Genomic DNA, 15595 nt, shown 5'->3' with positions numbered 1-15595 from the left:
GGCCGGCTCTACATAGGCTCTTTGAGTGAATTAGATCAATTCAAAAGAGCCGAATCCTTCATATGATCTGGAAGTAATTACTTTAAGTAAAAATTTTAGCATCTGACTTCTCTAATATTCAAGGGACTGAATGCCATCAGATCCTCACAGAAATGTTCCAGCAGCCACTGTAAAGCCACCCAGAAGAGCAGAGACTGTTCTTGTGGAGAAGAAGAATGCGCTCAGCTTATCCACGTGAGTCGACTCGCACCGCTCATGTAAAAGAGCCGGGTGAAAAGAGACGATTCTTTCCCGGTCGACTCCTGCGGCATGGCGGAGAGCAGTGGCGCGGTTCGGTTGAAGCTGCGGTTCTGTTCCGCTCCTCCGGGCGGGCCGCAGTGCTGCAGGAGCTGGATTCTCCTGGATCAGAACCGCTGCAGGGTTATAGCGGACCTGTGCAGTGAGATACAAGAGAGGTTCGGGTTTAGCCGCTCAACTCAACTGGACCTTTACATAGATGAGTTCTACCTGCCCACTACAGAGAGTATATACCTCATTAGAGACAACGACTCTATCAGGTAAACAGCAACAAACATTAATGTTTATAATCCCCTCAGAGAGCACAGTATGGGGGTGGGTGCTCTTGTATTGGGCAAAACTGCTCTAAAAACAACGAGGAATTAAGCTGCACTAAACCTCGTTAAACAGAACTAATTCTGCACTAATCCCAGTAAAACAGAACTTAATCTGGTCTAAATCCACTTAAACAGGACTAAATCTATACTAAACCCAACTCAACTGGACTAAGTCTGCACTAAACCCAGTTAAACTGGACTAAGTCTGCACTAAACCCAGTTAAACTGGACTAAGTCTGCACTAAACCCAGTTAAACTGGACTAAGTCTGCACTAAACCCAGTTAAACTGGACTAAGTCTGCACTAAACCCAGTTAAACTGGACTAAGTCTGCACTAAACCCAGTTACACTGGACTAACTCTGCACTAAACCCAGTTAAACTGGGCTAACTCTGCATTAAACCCAGTTAACCAGAACTAACTCTGCTCCAAACCCGCTTAAACAGGACTAAGGCTGCCCTAAATCTGTGTGATGAGGACTAATTCTGCACCAAACACAGCTATCCCAACAAGTGATCAACCGATATATCGGCCGGCCGATTTTTGGCATTTTTTATATAATTGGCATTGGCCGTTAAATTATATTATGAGTTGATAATTGTAACCTAGAAACCCAGCATTATTTAGCCTCTTATTTCGCTCATTGGTCTGTGGCACCTATAAAAAAAAAAAAAAAATCACTCGTTATATCCGTCAGTATATAAGTACTACAGGTCCAAAGTCGACAGTTAATGTACCAAATTAAAGCTTAAAGTCACTGATTTTCATTGATTTAATCATTTTTATATATAATCCCACTGATAAATATGTATTTTTGTTATATTATTGGAAATTGTTATGAAAAAATATTAGTGATAGTACAGACTTTCAGATTTTTCACGGCACCATATTTGAATCAGTGTGTACATATCATAAGCCAATCGAACGGTCAGACTCTCAGATCGCGAGGATATACGCGAAAATGTAGGACTAGGGAATTAAAGCTGAAAAAATAAAATTTTCCAAACTTCAGATTTTTTCCTCATCATTGACAAAACTGCTGCTTCTCGAAGCCTGAAGAGCCCACAAGCAGCTCACGCACAAAGTTAGCACAGCGGCGCTTGCCTCTTCATCAGTAGGAGGTATCAACTCCAAATTTTACCTGATGAAAATTGACCCCAGGAGACACAATTTTAAAAAGAAAAAAGTAATGGGAAGTTTATAGTCAGTAACATTTTTTTTTTCAAAAATAAGACAAGTGCCTACATTTAATATGGTTTAAAATGGTTTCTTTTACAAATTTGAAGGATTTTCTGTAAAAATAAATCATGATAATGTCTCTAGTTTATTCACTGCCTGAGGAATGGGAAAATCGGCTTTACATATGGGCCATCGGCCACTACTGCTGTCTAAAAATCAGCATCAGCTATCAAAAAATCCATATTGGTCGATCACTAATCCCAAGCCCTGTTCATCCATCGCCGTACCTTTGTCCCAGTGTCTGTTCATCCTTTCCAATGTCTAACCCTGCATTCTGACCTCTGTCCATCGCTCCTTATTCATCATAGTCCTGGAAATGTTTCAGAAAGTCCAGTGAAACGTAGCTGAGGTCTTTTTTTTTTTTTTTTTTTTTTTTTTTTACCCCCCAGGGTGAAAGTGTCCAGTGTTTCGTGTGTGAGCCCAGAATCAGAGAAGCAGGGGCTCGCAAAAAAGAGAAGAAGAGAGGATGCTGAGGAGGAGGAGCTGCTGCAGAAAGATGAAGCTCTGGGACCAAAGAAGAAGAGCCGAAGTGAGGGGGGACAGGTGAATGGGTTCAGTCAAACGGAGGAGACCTTAAAGAAGAATAGAAATAAGAAGAAGAGAAAGAAGAAAATGAATGAACAGAAGAAGAAGAAAAAGGAGGAAGCAGAGCGGCAGAAACAAGCTGAAGTTGCTGAAAGCCTGAGATCAAAGACCAAAGGCCTGTTAGAGAAAAGCAGCAAGAAGACATCCGTCAATGGAAACGTGGTGAACACAAGCAGAAAACAGGAGGACAGTTCAGATTCCTCGGACTGTAGTCCTCAGAAACACCCTCCTGCTCCTAAACCTAATATTAAATCTAAACCTATGCCTAAAGTCAAGGAGAGCTCGTCTTCAGAAAGTTCTACATCTTCGGAAAATGAGGCTGAACCTTTGAAAAAGCCAAACAAGCTCGCCACTATTCCACAGTCAGCTTCTGTTAAACTACAACCCACTCTCTCCACAACCTCAACACCGTCAGCTAACAAACCCTCCGCACAGCCTTCGTCCTCAATATTATCTCCTTCTCCTCCTCCTCCTCCAGTTAAGAAGAATCCTCCACCTGCTGTAGCTCAGAACGGACAGAAACCAAATCCTCCATCCACTCCAGCAGCTAAAATCAAGGACAGGTAAGAGTTATTCTCCTTAAAGGTGCAGTAGGTTGTTACATAAGATTCGAGTGTAGTTCAGTACTGCAGTGACACTGACGTGGTGGTGTTACGGCTCTTTTCCACTGCATGGGCTCTGCTCTATTCAGCTCGGTGCAGCTCGAGTTAAAAACTCCAGCAGCACTGCTCTGTCTGATTCACTCGCACCAGCACAATGCACACTAACACACCATCACCACGTCAGTGTCACTGCAGCACTGAGCATGATGTATCTGTTAAACTGGTCCGCTGAGTCCATGCCTTGTCTCCACCAGTTCAGACTCGGACAGCAGCAGTGAGACGGAGCTTGTGATAAGGACCCCCAACCCCCTGCTGCTGGGAGGGACCTCGCGCGGCAGTGGACGGGGCAGAGCTCGTGGGGGCGTCAGGGGTGGGTTTGGGAGGGCCAGAGGAACGCCATGGAAAAAACACTTTCACTTTAACTATGATGAGCAGCAACAACAGGAAGATTCACAGACCAACAGCAGCCTGCTGATAGAGGTGGGTTGGCTTAGTGTTCTCCTCTGAGTGTGTTGAAGTGATCTTAAAGTATTATCCAGTGAGGATGCTGCCCAAGTTTTTAAAATGTTTAGCCTTGAATCCCTGATATGTCTGAACCACCGATAGACCTTTTCCATCACACTTGGGACCTCTTCTGTTCCTGTTGTGAGCCCGATTTTGAAACGTTCAGCACATTTCCACCAACTTAAACAGGTTCTGGAATCCAAGAACCTGTAGTAGGTTTTTCAGAAGGAACTTGATGGTGTCTGAGCGCAAGATGAGATAAAGAAGTTTTAGAAAAAGCTCAGGGATTAATGATTTCTGGTCAGCGGAGCTGGACCTTTCTGATATAAAACACAAAACACAAGAAAATGTGGAGGAAATAAAAGCAGGTCAATGCTGTGTGTGTTGAACATAAAGAAGATCCAGTGGAGGAAGTGGCTGACTGCTTCTTTAACTATCAGTAGTTTATCTGAAGTGATGAATATGTATTGTCTTCTGTTTACTGTAGAATCCTCTGGTGCTGGAGCCCAAGAGAGATTACAGCACTCTGCCGTTACTTGCAGCTCCCCCCGCCGCCGGACAGAGAATCGCTTTTAAGGTTCGTCTGAAAGTGATGAACATCACTGTATTTTTTAGAGTGTAAACAGTAACCTAAGATTCTTTTTATTTTAAACAGCTTTTGGAGCTGACGGAGAACTACACTCCAGAAGTGTCTGAATATAAAGTAAGTTCCTCTAAATTACTGTTCTGTATGAAGCCCTGATGACTTTCCTCTAGTCTCCTTGTGTGTGTGTGTGTGTGTGTGTGTGTGTGTGTGTGTGTGTGTGTGTGTGTGTGTGTGTGTGTGTGTGTGTGTGTGTGTGTGTGTGTGTGTGTGTGTGTGTGTGTGTGTGTGTGTGTGTGTGTGTGTGTGTGTGTGTGTGTGTGTGTGTGTGTGTGTGTGTGTGAGATCCTACTTTGCTCCCAGTGATTCCGGGTAGTCTCCCGACCAGAGTGAAGTGCCTACAGAAGATGAATGAATGATGTGGTAGTGAGGGGAGTTTGGTAAAAGTTTGTGGGTTGTGTTTTGTTCTTTTTTTTTTTTTTTTTTTTTTTTTGACAGGAAGGGAAGATCATTGGTTTTAATCACGTGACGAACATGGTTGAGCTGGAGCTTCTCTCTCAGACTCACGGTCAGTGCCAAGGTCCTGTGGTTTTTAATCTGATCTAATGTTCTCCTCAGACCCTGTGTTCCTGCTCACAGTGCCGACAGATTTATACTGATTTGTAGTGGGAGACATGAAGGTTAGGAGTTTGAAGACCATCAAAATCCTAAGAGTCGCCACTGTGTAACTGCAGTAATAATAGGATTCTGTGCTGTTAATTCTTCTTTAGACTTATTTAACAACAAAAATACAAAGAGTAGATTTCCAGTGTTGTCTCTGAATAACTAAACTGTATTTTCTAAATATAAACATGTATATAATCTTGTGTGTTTGGTTTGTTTGTAGCTCGTTCAGAGCCGGGGAAGTTTGATCTTGTTTATCAGAATCCAGATGGTTCAGAGAGGGTGGAGTACGCTGTTACACTTGGGTCTCAGGTAAAACACACACACACACACACAAAACACAACGCAATAGCCTCTGTTCCTTTGTAGCAAGTAGTAGTTTTCTGTGCCACTTTGTCCTGTGGAAAATCAATCCTTAAAATAGAGACACTTCTAGTGTGAGCTTGGGTCACCATTCCCAAAGCCAAGTACCTGAGAGAGTGGTATAAACCACCCAGCATTGCTCTGTGGAGCAGGGGAATTGTGTTCTCTACAGTGTTAGAGCTCTAGAGGTAGTTATTCAGTATGCAATTTGCAACTCCACCAGTAGTTGCCACTAAATCCTCTGTTGGTTAGGATTGATATTGGGCTTAAAGAGGACATATTATGAAGAAACTCTTTGTCCACCAACCTACACACAGTGAAACAAGAACCCAGTCAGTTTTCTGTACGCTGCCTGATTCCTTAAACATGGGATAAAACGAACCGTTCTGACTCTGCCCTGCTTCTGAAGTCAAGTGCAGAGACTTTAGAATGGCCCCGGCCCTTCGTCTGAGCTTGACCAATCACAGTGCTGGACCCGTGAGCTCAAAGATGAGGTTAAACTCAGCAAAATGGACACAACATTTTGCTGAACATGGGGTTCTGACCAAAGCAGGTCACAGACGTTTCATTAAGAAACAGAACTGTGTTCCACTGTGGAGAAGAGGGGGATATATCCCCTGTAATGGAGACCCAGTTCTAGTGAAATCTCAATTTATATTATTGAGCATAAGAGTTTTAACCAGTGCATGTGTGTGTTTGTCTTTGTTTCTGCAGCTGACGGAGCGTTGGGATTCATTGTTGGAGCCGCGGTTGATCATGGAAAACTCCAGCTGAAAAATAGCAGCAGCAGTTTTATTCAGTGTTGATTCTTAAATCAGATGTTTGTTGGTAGTTTTGTTGGATGTTTTAAAATGCTGTGAATTTTTGAATAAATATTTTTGATAAACAAAACGTGCCATTTTCCTGCTTCTTATTGTATTGGAAAATAAGTAAATATATTCATTTATTTTAAGTTGAGGGAGTATTTTCTGGGAGATTGTCAGTCCTCACAGCTGTAGTTAAACCTGTTATAATTAACACGTTTTACACTGGTGTCCTAGGGGCCTCCCAGGTGCTGTTGGTTTGATCCCCTGTGTTTCCTCCATATAGCCTGGGGTCCTAGTTGGCACAAACTCCCTAGCTCCCTGGGTGGTTTGCCCTCTCCACCCTACAAAACACAAGTACAGTGTTGGCCAGTCCATGTGTAACAGATCTGGAGTTAGTGTTCTCCTTCAAGTTTGTTGAACTGTCCAATGGCTTGGTGTTAATGGCAGTTCATAAAACAGTGGCTGACTTTATACATCTAAGAGGAGATATGGGGGGGGGGTCTTGGCTAAAGATTTTTAAGGAATTCATGCCAAAAAATGATTAGGATAAAAAAAAAACACACATTTTCATTTGGCCAGATATCAGCTGTGCTCACCACAGTTTATAATAATCACTTATGGATTATTGGGGTATGGATGCAGGTCTTAAAAGCAGCCAGGTGCTGTATGTATAAACAACATAATCACATTTATTATAAACCGACGTTATTATTTTAAGGTCTTCAGAAGCTTCTTGCAGTTCAGGTGGAGTTCACACGTGCATGACGTCACCTGGTGGGCGTGCGTCGCGTCATCGTCTCCTCCAATAGCAGCGTACAGCGCCACTTGCGTCACTGCTGATGTTCAGGGATGAGAGTGCGTGCCGTAGCTGTGGGGGAATCGATTCATATTAGCCAACCGACTCTTGTTTTGCTTCAGTGATTCAAATTATATTACATTACAAATTATATTACATGCAGTCACGTTTGCCATATCAAAACACTGCCATTCAGAATGACACTGCTTGAGCTAATTGGCCCAGGTCATACAATAAGAATATCATGAAAAAGTTTATTTATTTCAGTAATTCCATTCAAAAAGTGAAACTTGTATATTATACTCATTCATTACACACAGACTGATATATTTCAAGTGTTTATTTCTTTTAATTTGATGATTATAACTGACAACTAATGAAAACCCCAAATTCAGTATCAGAAAATTAGAATATTACTTAAGACCAATACAAAAAAAGGATTTTTAGAAATGCTGGCCAACTGAAAAGTATGAACATGAAGAGTATGAGCATGTACAGCACTCAATACTTAGTTAGTGCTCCTTTTGCCTGAATTACTGCAGCAATGCGGCGTGACATGGAGTCGATCAGTCTGTGGTCCTGCCCAGGTGTTAGGAGAGCCCAGGTTGCTTGTATGTGCCACCTGGCCAAACACCTCAATGGTTAATTGTTACCACTACAATCAGGTGAGCACTTTTTTTTTTACAACAACAGTGGAAGACGTTGCAGAGAGAGGAAAAGAGAGGGGTAGAGCTGGTAGAGGAGTTCATGGCCAAAGAAGACAACTTTCAAATGAAATCACAGCAACCTTAGTTGATAATGTCAAAACGAGAGTCTGTCCAAATCGGCTCGCATTCTCAAGCAAAACCAAATCAGAATGAAACAACTTTATAAGGCGACTTTTGACAGAAACTCTCAAAGAAACAAAGAGCTCAGATGAGAATATGTGGATGTAGGTACAATATTGACTACAGCACACACAGTGTAATGGATAACAACATATTGACTGATTTTTGTTCTGCACTTTCAGGAAGTACTGGAAATGGATGCTCATGTAATCCCAAATGAGTTCATCTTTATAGATGAGGCTGGGATTGACCTAGCAAAGACCAGAAGAAGATCAAGAAACGTCATTGGCCACAGAGCCATTATAGGTGCTCCTGGCCAACATGGTGGGAACATCATAAAGTGCCCTGGCATCTCCAAAACCCATGGTGTTGGGTGTATTCTCACATTTCTGGACAGACTCCACAACACTCTCATACCACCATAGCGTCTGAATGATGCAGCCCTTTGTGTGCATGTCTCTTGTGCAGGCTATGGAAGAGGCACGTGATGAAAATGATGTGGGTGCAAATCAGAGATGGATAAGTCACTCAAGGCACTTCTTCCCTCACTGTCTGGCAAGGGAAGTTATTGCCTGTGATGTGAACGAGGTGCTGTGGCCAGACCCAGCAGTGTGGCAAGATGCTGCCTAATTATTTCTCTTGCCTCTTTTATATATATTTTTTTTCTGCACATTTTTTTCTGTAATTTTCTTTTTTGGGCGGCACGGTGGCGCAGCAGGTAGTGTCGCAGTCACAGAGCTCCAGGGGCCTGGAGGTTGTGGGTTCGATTCTCGCTCCTCTGTGAGGAGTTGGTGTGTTCCCCCTGTGTCCGCGTGGGTTTCCTCTGGGTGCTCCGGTTTCCTCCCACAGTCCAAAAACACACGTTGGTAGGTGGATTGGCGACTCAAAAGTGTCCATAGGTGTGTGTGTGTCTGTGTTGCCCTGTGAAGGACTGGAGCCCCCTCCAGGGTGTATTCCTGCCTTGCGCCCAATGATTCCAGGTAGGCTCTGGACCCACCGCGACCCTGAACTGGATAAGCGGTTACAGATAATGAATGAATTTTCTTTTTCAGTTTACTGTTGTTTTGTGTGCATATTTTTGTTCACTCCAATGTAACTATATCTGCTATGCATATGTTGCACTGCCTTGTTTGGTGAAAAATGAAAAAACAGCAGCATGTGTGTATCTGCAAATATTCCTGTGTAGCGTGTAGTTGGTAAAACAAAAATCTGGTAATATGAATGAAGTGTGTGCTATTTGGTGCAAATGTATGATTCTGATAATGCTATGTGTAACTTTGGTTGCAGTGCTTCATTTTGTAGGATGTATGAGGTATTTGGCAGTTTGTTTGTGTGGTTTTGTGAATTGTGTTAGTATTTGTGGTATGTTGTTTGTTCAGAAGTTGTGTATATACTAGAACCAAATCTCGATTCACATCCATCTGTGAGTCGGTTTGCCTGGCTTTTAAAAAGAACCGGTTCCGAGAGCCGATTCTCTGATGAGTCTCTGCTCTCTGTGTGTGTTGAGTGTGTAGTGGATGGACGGATGGAGACGAGCTGGAGCTGAGGAAGAAGATGATGATGTTAGAGAAGAAGAAGACGATGGAGACGACGTTGATGAAGGTTGGTCAGTAAAGGCCCAGTATGGAGCCCGACCCAGAGCCGGTTCCAGACGCGGAGCAGCTGGTTGTAATGGTCCAGAAGCTGAAGGAGGTGTTTGATATGTGTGATGAAGACTCGGACGGGTTTATCAGAGTCCAGCACCTGGTAGACCTGGGGGTCCAGTTCGGCCCTGGACACGAGGAGGTAAATAAACAACAGAAATACGAATTTATTTTAAAGTCAGTAAAACGTAGAGATGCTTTTTACAGCAGGAGCTTAGTGTCCAGGGTTTTGGATGAAGAAAATAAAGCAAACCTGCTGCAAATCTTCAGAATTTATGGAGATAATAAATTCACAAACATTAGACACTTAAGCTCATAGGATTCTGTTTTAGAGCTGAGTTCACTCAGAAACTGGGCTCCACTGTATTTAATGATAAACAGTGATAGAAAGGAAATTAGAACTGATATATATCTGTCTTAGAGCTGTGTTCACACATTGATTAAAAACCAGCTGCTGATCTGTTTTGATGATAAAAATCAGAGCAGAGTCACTTAAAATAAGGAGAAACAAGACATGCATTGATTCTTCATCAAAATAATTAGTTAAAAACAAAAATGATTAAAACTTGCTATAGCAAAATGCAGGTTTTAATTGTAAAAAATATTAAAGCATCATTAAACAAGCCAGGATTCGTGTGCCATTCTGTAGGTTATGGGGTTTAAGTATCATTTATATTTAAAGGATAATAATTAAACCAGTATGTAAGCTAAATTTAACAAACAATCCAACTGAAAAATCCCACCTCCTTCATTCAGTCATCATTCGAAAGACACTCCCCTAAAATCAGAGGCTGCGTCCCAATAGTTTATTCACACTAATACTACACAGAATATACTAATTCTAATAGTATGCATTCCGCAGCCTAGTACACACAGTATTAACATACTACACTGTTTGTCGCTAACAGGATGTGAACTGTTGCAATGACCACACACATCATGCGAAGCTGCCCCATTTAATTAAAAGGCTAAAACTCAAATATCTCCCTGCACACTACATAGTGCACAGTGTGGGTCATAAAATAGAAGTTTCTGTACTAAAAGGATTGTGCACTGTACGTCAGAAAATAAAGATTTTTTATAAGCTTCAAGTCCATCTAACATTTCAGTGCACTGACTGTGTGTAATCTGAATTTAATAATCTGTGAAGTGCACTATGTAGAGAATTGTGGGACAGTGTCCATTGTAAACGTCCTCGAAAATCCACTTGTTCTAAATGTGCACAGTGGATTATTTAGTGTAGTTAACTTCAGCACTTGTAACTATTCTACATACTACACACTGCATTCTCAAAAGTCCTGAAGAGATGTACACAATGTATCTTTTTAAACACTATCCACCTCCATCATGTCTCACTCACATTAGAGCACTGTTCAGTTGTCATTGTATTTTTCACCATCACTACATCACATTAAAGCCATGTGACAGGACATGGACAGTGTTGTAAAAGTGGATTGCACGCTCCAATTATAGGGTGGGCCCAGGAGCAAAAATACCAAGTCTTACATAGTGTTGCTTTAAATTATAATTAATATTTACAGCAGTGTATTGAAATCCATGGGGAGGAGTGGGAGTGGGGATGGTTTCCTACCCTCCTCCAAAATTTACACAATGCAGTTTCTGCAGTGCTGAGCACAGAGTAGCAATAAAAGAAGCACTATTCACCTTATTACACGTCAGTGAGGCATCACAATGATTTTGAAGCTGTAATTTTAAATTAGACATATGACCTAGTGTTGTTTTAAATGTTAAATGCAAACACATCATCGCTTTCCAAAGAAAAACACTTATCTTCATGTTTGTGGATGTTTAGTTACTACATCATTTAAACACAGCAGCAGTCCTTCACACAGTGTGAACATTTTATGATGAATAAACCAATAGAAACTCTCCCAAATTACTCTGAATTAAAATTTTAACATTGACTTCCATTGAAAATTAAGAAGGTTTTTCCTTTTCCTGTAAAATTACTGTTTTGGAGACGTGTTTTTCTTTGGACAGCAATGATATATCAGTGTGGTTAACATTTTAGTATCAGTCCCGTTAAGCAGCTCCTGTTCTTAGAGGGCCCTTGTCCTACATTTCTTTAAGGACGTGGTAGTGTTAAGTGCTGTACTGTGTAGGACACAGTGGTGTTGTGGTACGCTGCACAGTGGACTGTCTGAATGTGTTAGCTGATTCTACAGACTGTGAATAAATGAACATCCCTGTGTCTCTAAATATTCAGAGTGAAAAGATAATTATTAGTGCTTTACTGTTACACAACATTATCTGTGTTCAAAAATCCATTTTTACTATTTCAGTTAAACCCAGTAAAACGTTAATGCAGATCAGAAGAGAAAAATGGGTTTGGAGTAAAGTCTTGTTATACCGACTGTCCTCAGGAGAGCGAGGTGTCCTCGCTGGGTCCTCTGTGTCTTTACACTGTCCTCACTGTTTCCTTACACTGTCTTCACTGTGACCTTACGCTGTCCTCACTGTGTCCTTATGCTGTACTTATTGTGTCCTTAAGCTGTCCTCTGATGCTGTGGGGAGGACAGCTGCGGTTGTGGACTTTAACGGATGATGGACTGTGTCTGGAGAGACCCTGGGATCACGCTTTAAAAGCAGAGCACAATTTTGTTTGAGTCTGGTTTTGTAGAATACAAGTTTTATTGCTTCTCTCAGTGAAATGTGTGTTTGTGTATGCGCGCGCACACACTTACAACAGTTTAGTCCAGGCAATTTTTACTAAAGTTAGCGTATTTAAACCCAAATTGCTTTTTTACATATTTCAGTCTTAAAAGTGCAGTAACAAACCTGTCTGTGAGGAGTGTGGTGTGTTCTCTCTGTGTCTGTGTGGGTTTCCTCCAGTGTCTCTGCATTTCTCCCACAGTCCAAACACATGCACACTAGTATTTGGAGTGAGTTAGTGAAACTGTCCACAGGTGTGAGTGTGTGAGTGACTGGGTGAGTGTGTGAAACTCTCCACAGGTGTGAGTGTATGAGTGACTGGGTGAGTGTGTGAAACTGTCCACAGTGTGAGTGACTGGGCGAGTGTGTGTGAGTGACAGGGTCAGTATGTGAAACTCTCCACAGGTGTGAGTGAGTGTGTGAGTGACAGGGTGAGTGTGTGATGCTCTGTCCAGGGTGTGTTACTGCCTTGTGCTCAATGATTCTGGGTTGACTCTGGACCCACTGAGACCCGGATCAAGATGTAGCTTGTACAGAAAATGAATGAATGAAGAAAGAGAGGTTTGAAAATACTCACAGAAGGAGTTAAGAGCTTTTGCTTTATACACACACCGAAAAATGGACTTTATCAATGATTAAACTGTGGAGGGTGTAGTCTTGAAACACTTTAATATGTTGTTGTAATGGAAGTGTGTGTGTGTGTGTGTGTGTGTGTGTGTGTGTGTAGAAGCATGTGTGTGTGCGCGTGCAACTAATCAGAGCGTGACCACAGGGATCTGGACGCTGGGTAATGATGGAGGAGACAGTGCCCTCATTATTATCCTCGTTATTATCTCTCGTTTCCACTGCTCTGTGGCTCTGTGTGTTTTTGTCAGCTTGTGGTCAGTGAACACACACTCCGATTGGCTGTGTAAATATCACTGTGTTCATCAGGTTATTGCCTCACCTTCTTCTCACCATAAACTGTGCTGCAGTTACACACAGGTGCCCATGTTACTGCCTTAACTAGTGCAGCAGTTACATTCTGGAATCTTTGTTCCATCTTAAATGGTGAAGCTGGACATTGTGACACCTCCTTTCAAACTTAAAAGATGCTGTAATTTTAAGGTAGAATTACCCAGTGTTGCTCTAACTACACGTCACCCTACATACTCAACAACCAATTAGTTTTTGTGTTATGTATGCAACTGGGACGCATGTTTGTGAATGTGTCATGCATGTCTAATATTAGTGACAGTAGGTATCTCTCTGTGTGTGTTCTTGTGTGTTCTCACGTTCTCGTGTTCTTGGGAAACGTCATCAGTTGCCGCACAAGTGCAGTTCCATTTAAAAGTACATATCTAGCCGAGTACAGTGCAGATCCCCCAGTGTGTTTTTGCTCCGCTGTAATATTGAGGATGCAATATTGAGAAATCTGTAGACAGGAGAGTGTCAGATATCCCAGAATGCATTTCGCACCGACTTCAGCGAGATGGCCACTGAGACGGTGACTCAAGTCCTCCGCCATTGCTATTACAGATTGACCACAGCATCCTCATGTCCTCAGGAGTCGAACTCGCCAAGTTTGTTCTACCAAGTGCATGTTCTTTGTATTCAGAAACAGCCTCTGTTGCCCCACAAAGCTTTGGAGGATGGGCAAGTGTGGAGCAGAAATGTGGGAGAGGTTTTGTAGTCCAGATTTGGAACTGAGGGCTAGTTTAGTGTAATTTTTCCAGGACATACCTGCACAGGGAATTGTGCTTAAAGCAATATTAGGCAATATTTTTACCTCAAAATTACAGCTTCAAAATCACTGTGATGCTCCACTGAGCTTTAACAAGGAGAACAGAGCCTCTGTCGCTGATACTCCGGGCTCAGCACTGCAGAAACTGCACTGTGTCGCTTTCAGAAGTGGGCAGGAAACATCTCCCTGCCACCCTTACCTTGATCTCAGGACAGTGCTGTAATGGTGAATTACACTCTGCAACGGTCAGTGAGCCCAGGAGCAAAACTATCAAATCTTACCTAGTGTTCGTTGAACTAGGAAATGACAGAAGGATACATCAGGGGCATCCTCCAGTTCTCTCAGAACTAAGCCTGTACTAAACTAAGCCTTCAGATGAGAAGGGCAGCCCACCTCCACTGCAGCCCGGGCAGTGAGACACAGAAGGGGCAGAGAGACGCAGCCCGCATGAGCTCTGTTCTGCGTGTTCAATTATTTTGGGCAGTGGAAGTGTGGCGTAATTCAATCACTCGCCTCTTGCAGTAAAACAAAGGAGTTGGAGACGAAACTGGCATTTGGAACAGGCTCATTGTGTTTGTCTGGGAGCTGTGACTCTAATGAGGGCTAAATGCCTTCATTCATTCATTCATTCATTCATTCATTCATTCATTCATTGTCTGTAACCCTTATCCAGTTCAGGGTCGCGTTGGGGCTGGAGACTACCCAGAATCAGGAACATACCCTGGAGGGGGCGCTAGTGCTTCACAGGGCGACACACACTCATACATTCACTCACACCTACGGACACTTTTGAGTCTCCAATCCACCTACCAACATGTGTTTTTGGAGCGTGGGAGGAAACCGGAGCACCCGGAGGACACCCGGACATGGGGAGAACACACCACACTCCTCACAGACAGTCACCTGGAGCTGTGACAGAGACACTACCTGCTGCTCCACCGTGCCATTTGAGGGCTAATTTCTTTGCAGTTATTCAGGACTAAAGCTTTAATGATTATACATTTTATACCAAACAAAACCTCATATCTCCAGCATGAGATAGAAAAAATCCCTGCTGAACTTTGAGTTCCAGACCATTCTAAAGTGCTCCCTTTGGTCAGTTCATCATTTCACACAGGGTAGAGAACAGCTAGTTTTTCAGATTAGAATCATTCATGTACGTAACATTCATGTACGTATATGTATAAAGGTACATGTACGTTCCTTGAGACACTAATTGGAAAACTTTGAAGGAGATGTGTCTGTGTGTGTCTGTGTGTGTGTGTGTGTGTGTGTGTGTGTGTGTGTGTATGTCTGTGTGTGTGTGTGTGTGTGTATGTCTGTGTGTGTGTGTGTGTGTGAGAGAGAGAATATGTGGATGTGTGTGTAATGTGTATAGACTCGCTGCTGACAGTTTAAATGTGTAATCTGTTTTCTGGGCTTGTTTAATTTAGTCTGGTAATGAATTGTTGTGTGTGGTTTATTGGACGTTAGCAGTTCGGAGGGAAACTCATTATCTCACTGACACACAGCAGATGCTCAAACAACACCCACCAGATCAGAGAATTAACACTGACCCTGAGCACCGTTGCTCCACAGCAGGTTACACCACCCTCTCCACCTCACTGTCCGGTGAAATCACTTACTCAGTATCCACTGTGAATAATTCTGTAGATACTAAGAATTCATCAGTATGATTTATGGATTATTTGGTGTCCACTGTGAATGATTTGGTATCTACAGGACTACACTAATGTAATTAGAGGAGATGGTGGGGTAATGACCCTTTAATTTCACTGATGAATATTTTATGGTGATAAAGAATTTGTACATTAAAGTAGGAAATTGGAAGGTTTTTACAGAAATACAGTGTGTGTGTGTAATGATGAACAGAATCAGAGGTTAGTGTTCTCTTCGAAGCGTGTTGAGTCTGATGAACAGAGGTCAGTGTTCTCAGATGAGCGTGTTAAGTCTGATGAACAGAGGTTAGTGTTCT

The 15595-nt window shown here is 42.4% G+C and overlaps 2 protein-coding genes across 2 annotated transcripts in view; both read left to right on the top strand.

The window, feature by feature from the left end:
* The first annotated feature begins 196 nt into the window (after positions 1-196).
* coil (coilin p80) lies at positions 197-6006 on the top strand. Its single transcript, XM_066642592.1, has 8 exons — positions 197-557; positions 2242-3000; positions 3294-3519; positions 4031-4120; positions 4199-4246; positions 4625-4694; positions 5013-5101; positions 5867-6006. The coding sequence occupies exons 1-8, from the start codon at positions 310-312 to the stop codon at positions 5924-5926; spliced, it is 1590 nt and encodes a 529-aa protein (XP_066498689.1). The 5' UTR covers positions 197-309; the 3' UTR covers positions 5927-6006.
* A 3067-nt stretch (positions 6007-9073) lies between these two features.
* Positions 9074-15595, top strand: part of LOC136664454 (rab11 family-interacting protein 4A-like) — a 31409-nt gene continuing 24887 nt past the window's right edge. Inside the window, exon 1 of the mRNA XM_066641635.1 lies at positions 9074-9366. Coding sequence (XP_066497732.1) covers positions 9205-9366 — 162 coding nt within the window. The 5' untranslated portion in view covers positions 9074-9204. The remainder of the gene's footprint in view (positions 9367-15595) is intronic.

Source organism: Hoplias malabaricus, chromosome 13 (genome assembly GCF_029633855.1).
Source record: "Hoplias malabaricus isolate fHopMal1 chromosome 13, fHopMal1.hap1, whole genome shotgun sequence".
NCBI lineage: Eukaryota > Metazoa > Chordata > Actinopteri > Characiformes > Erythrinidae > Hoplias > Hoplias malabaricus.
The sequence above is the reverse complement of the archived record's forward strand: the minus strand, read 5'-3'. Positions and strand labels throughout refer to the sequence as shown.

Bases quoted from the DNA above. Each gene is read 5' to 3' on its own strand.
- coil (XM_066642592.1), top strand. From the start codon at position 310: ATGGCGGAGAGCAGTGGCGCGGTTCGGTTGAAGCTGCGGTTCTGTTCC. The intron at 558-2,241 runs GTAAACAGCAAC...TTTACCCCCCAG, and splicing joins AGAGACAACGACTCTATCAG to GGTGAAAGTGTCCAGTGTTT. The intron at 4,695-5,012 runs GTCAGTGCCAAG...GTTTGTTTGTAG, and splicing joins GCTTCTCTCTCAGACTCACG to CTCGTTCAGAGCCGGGGAAG.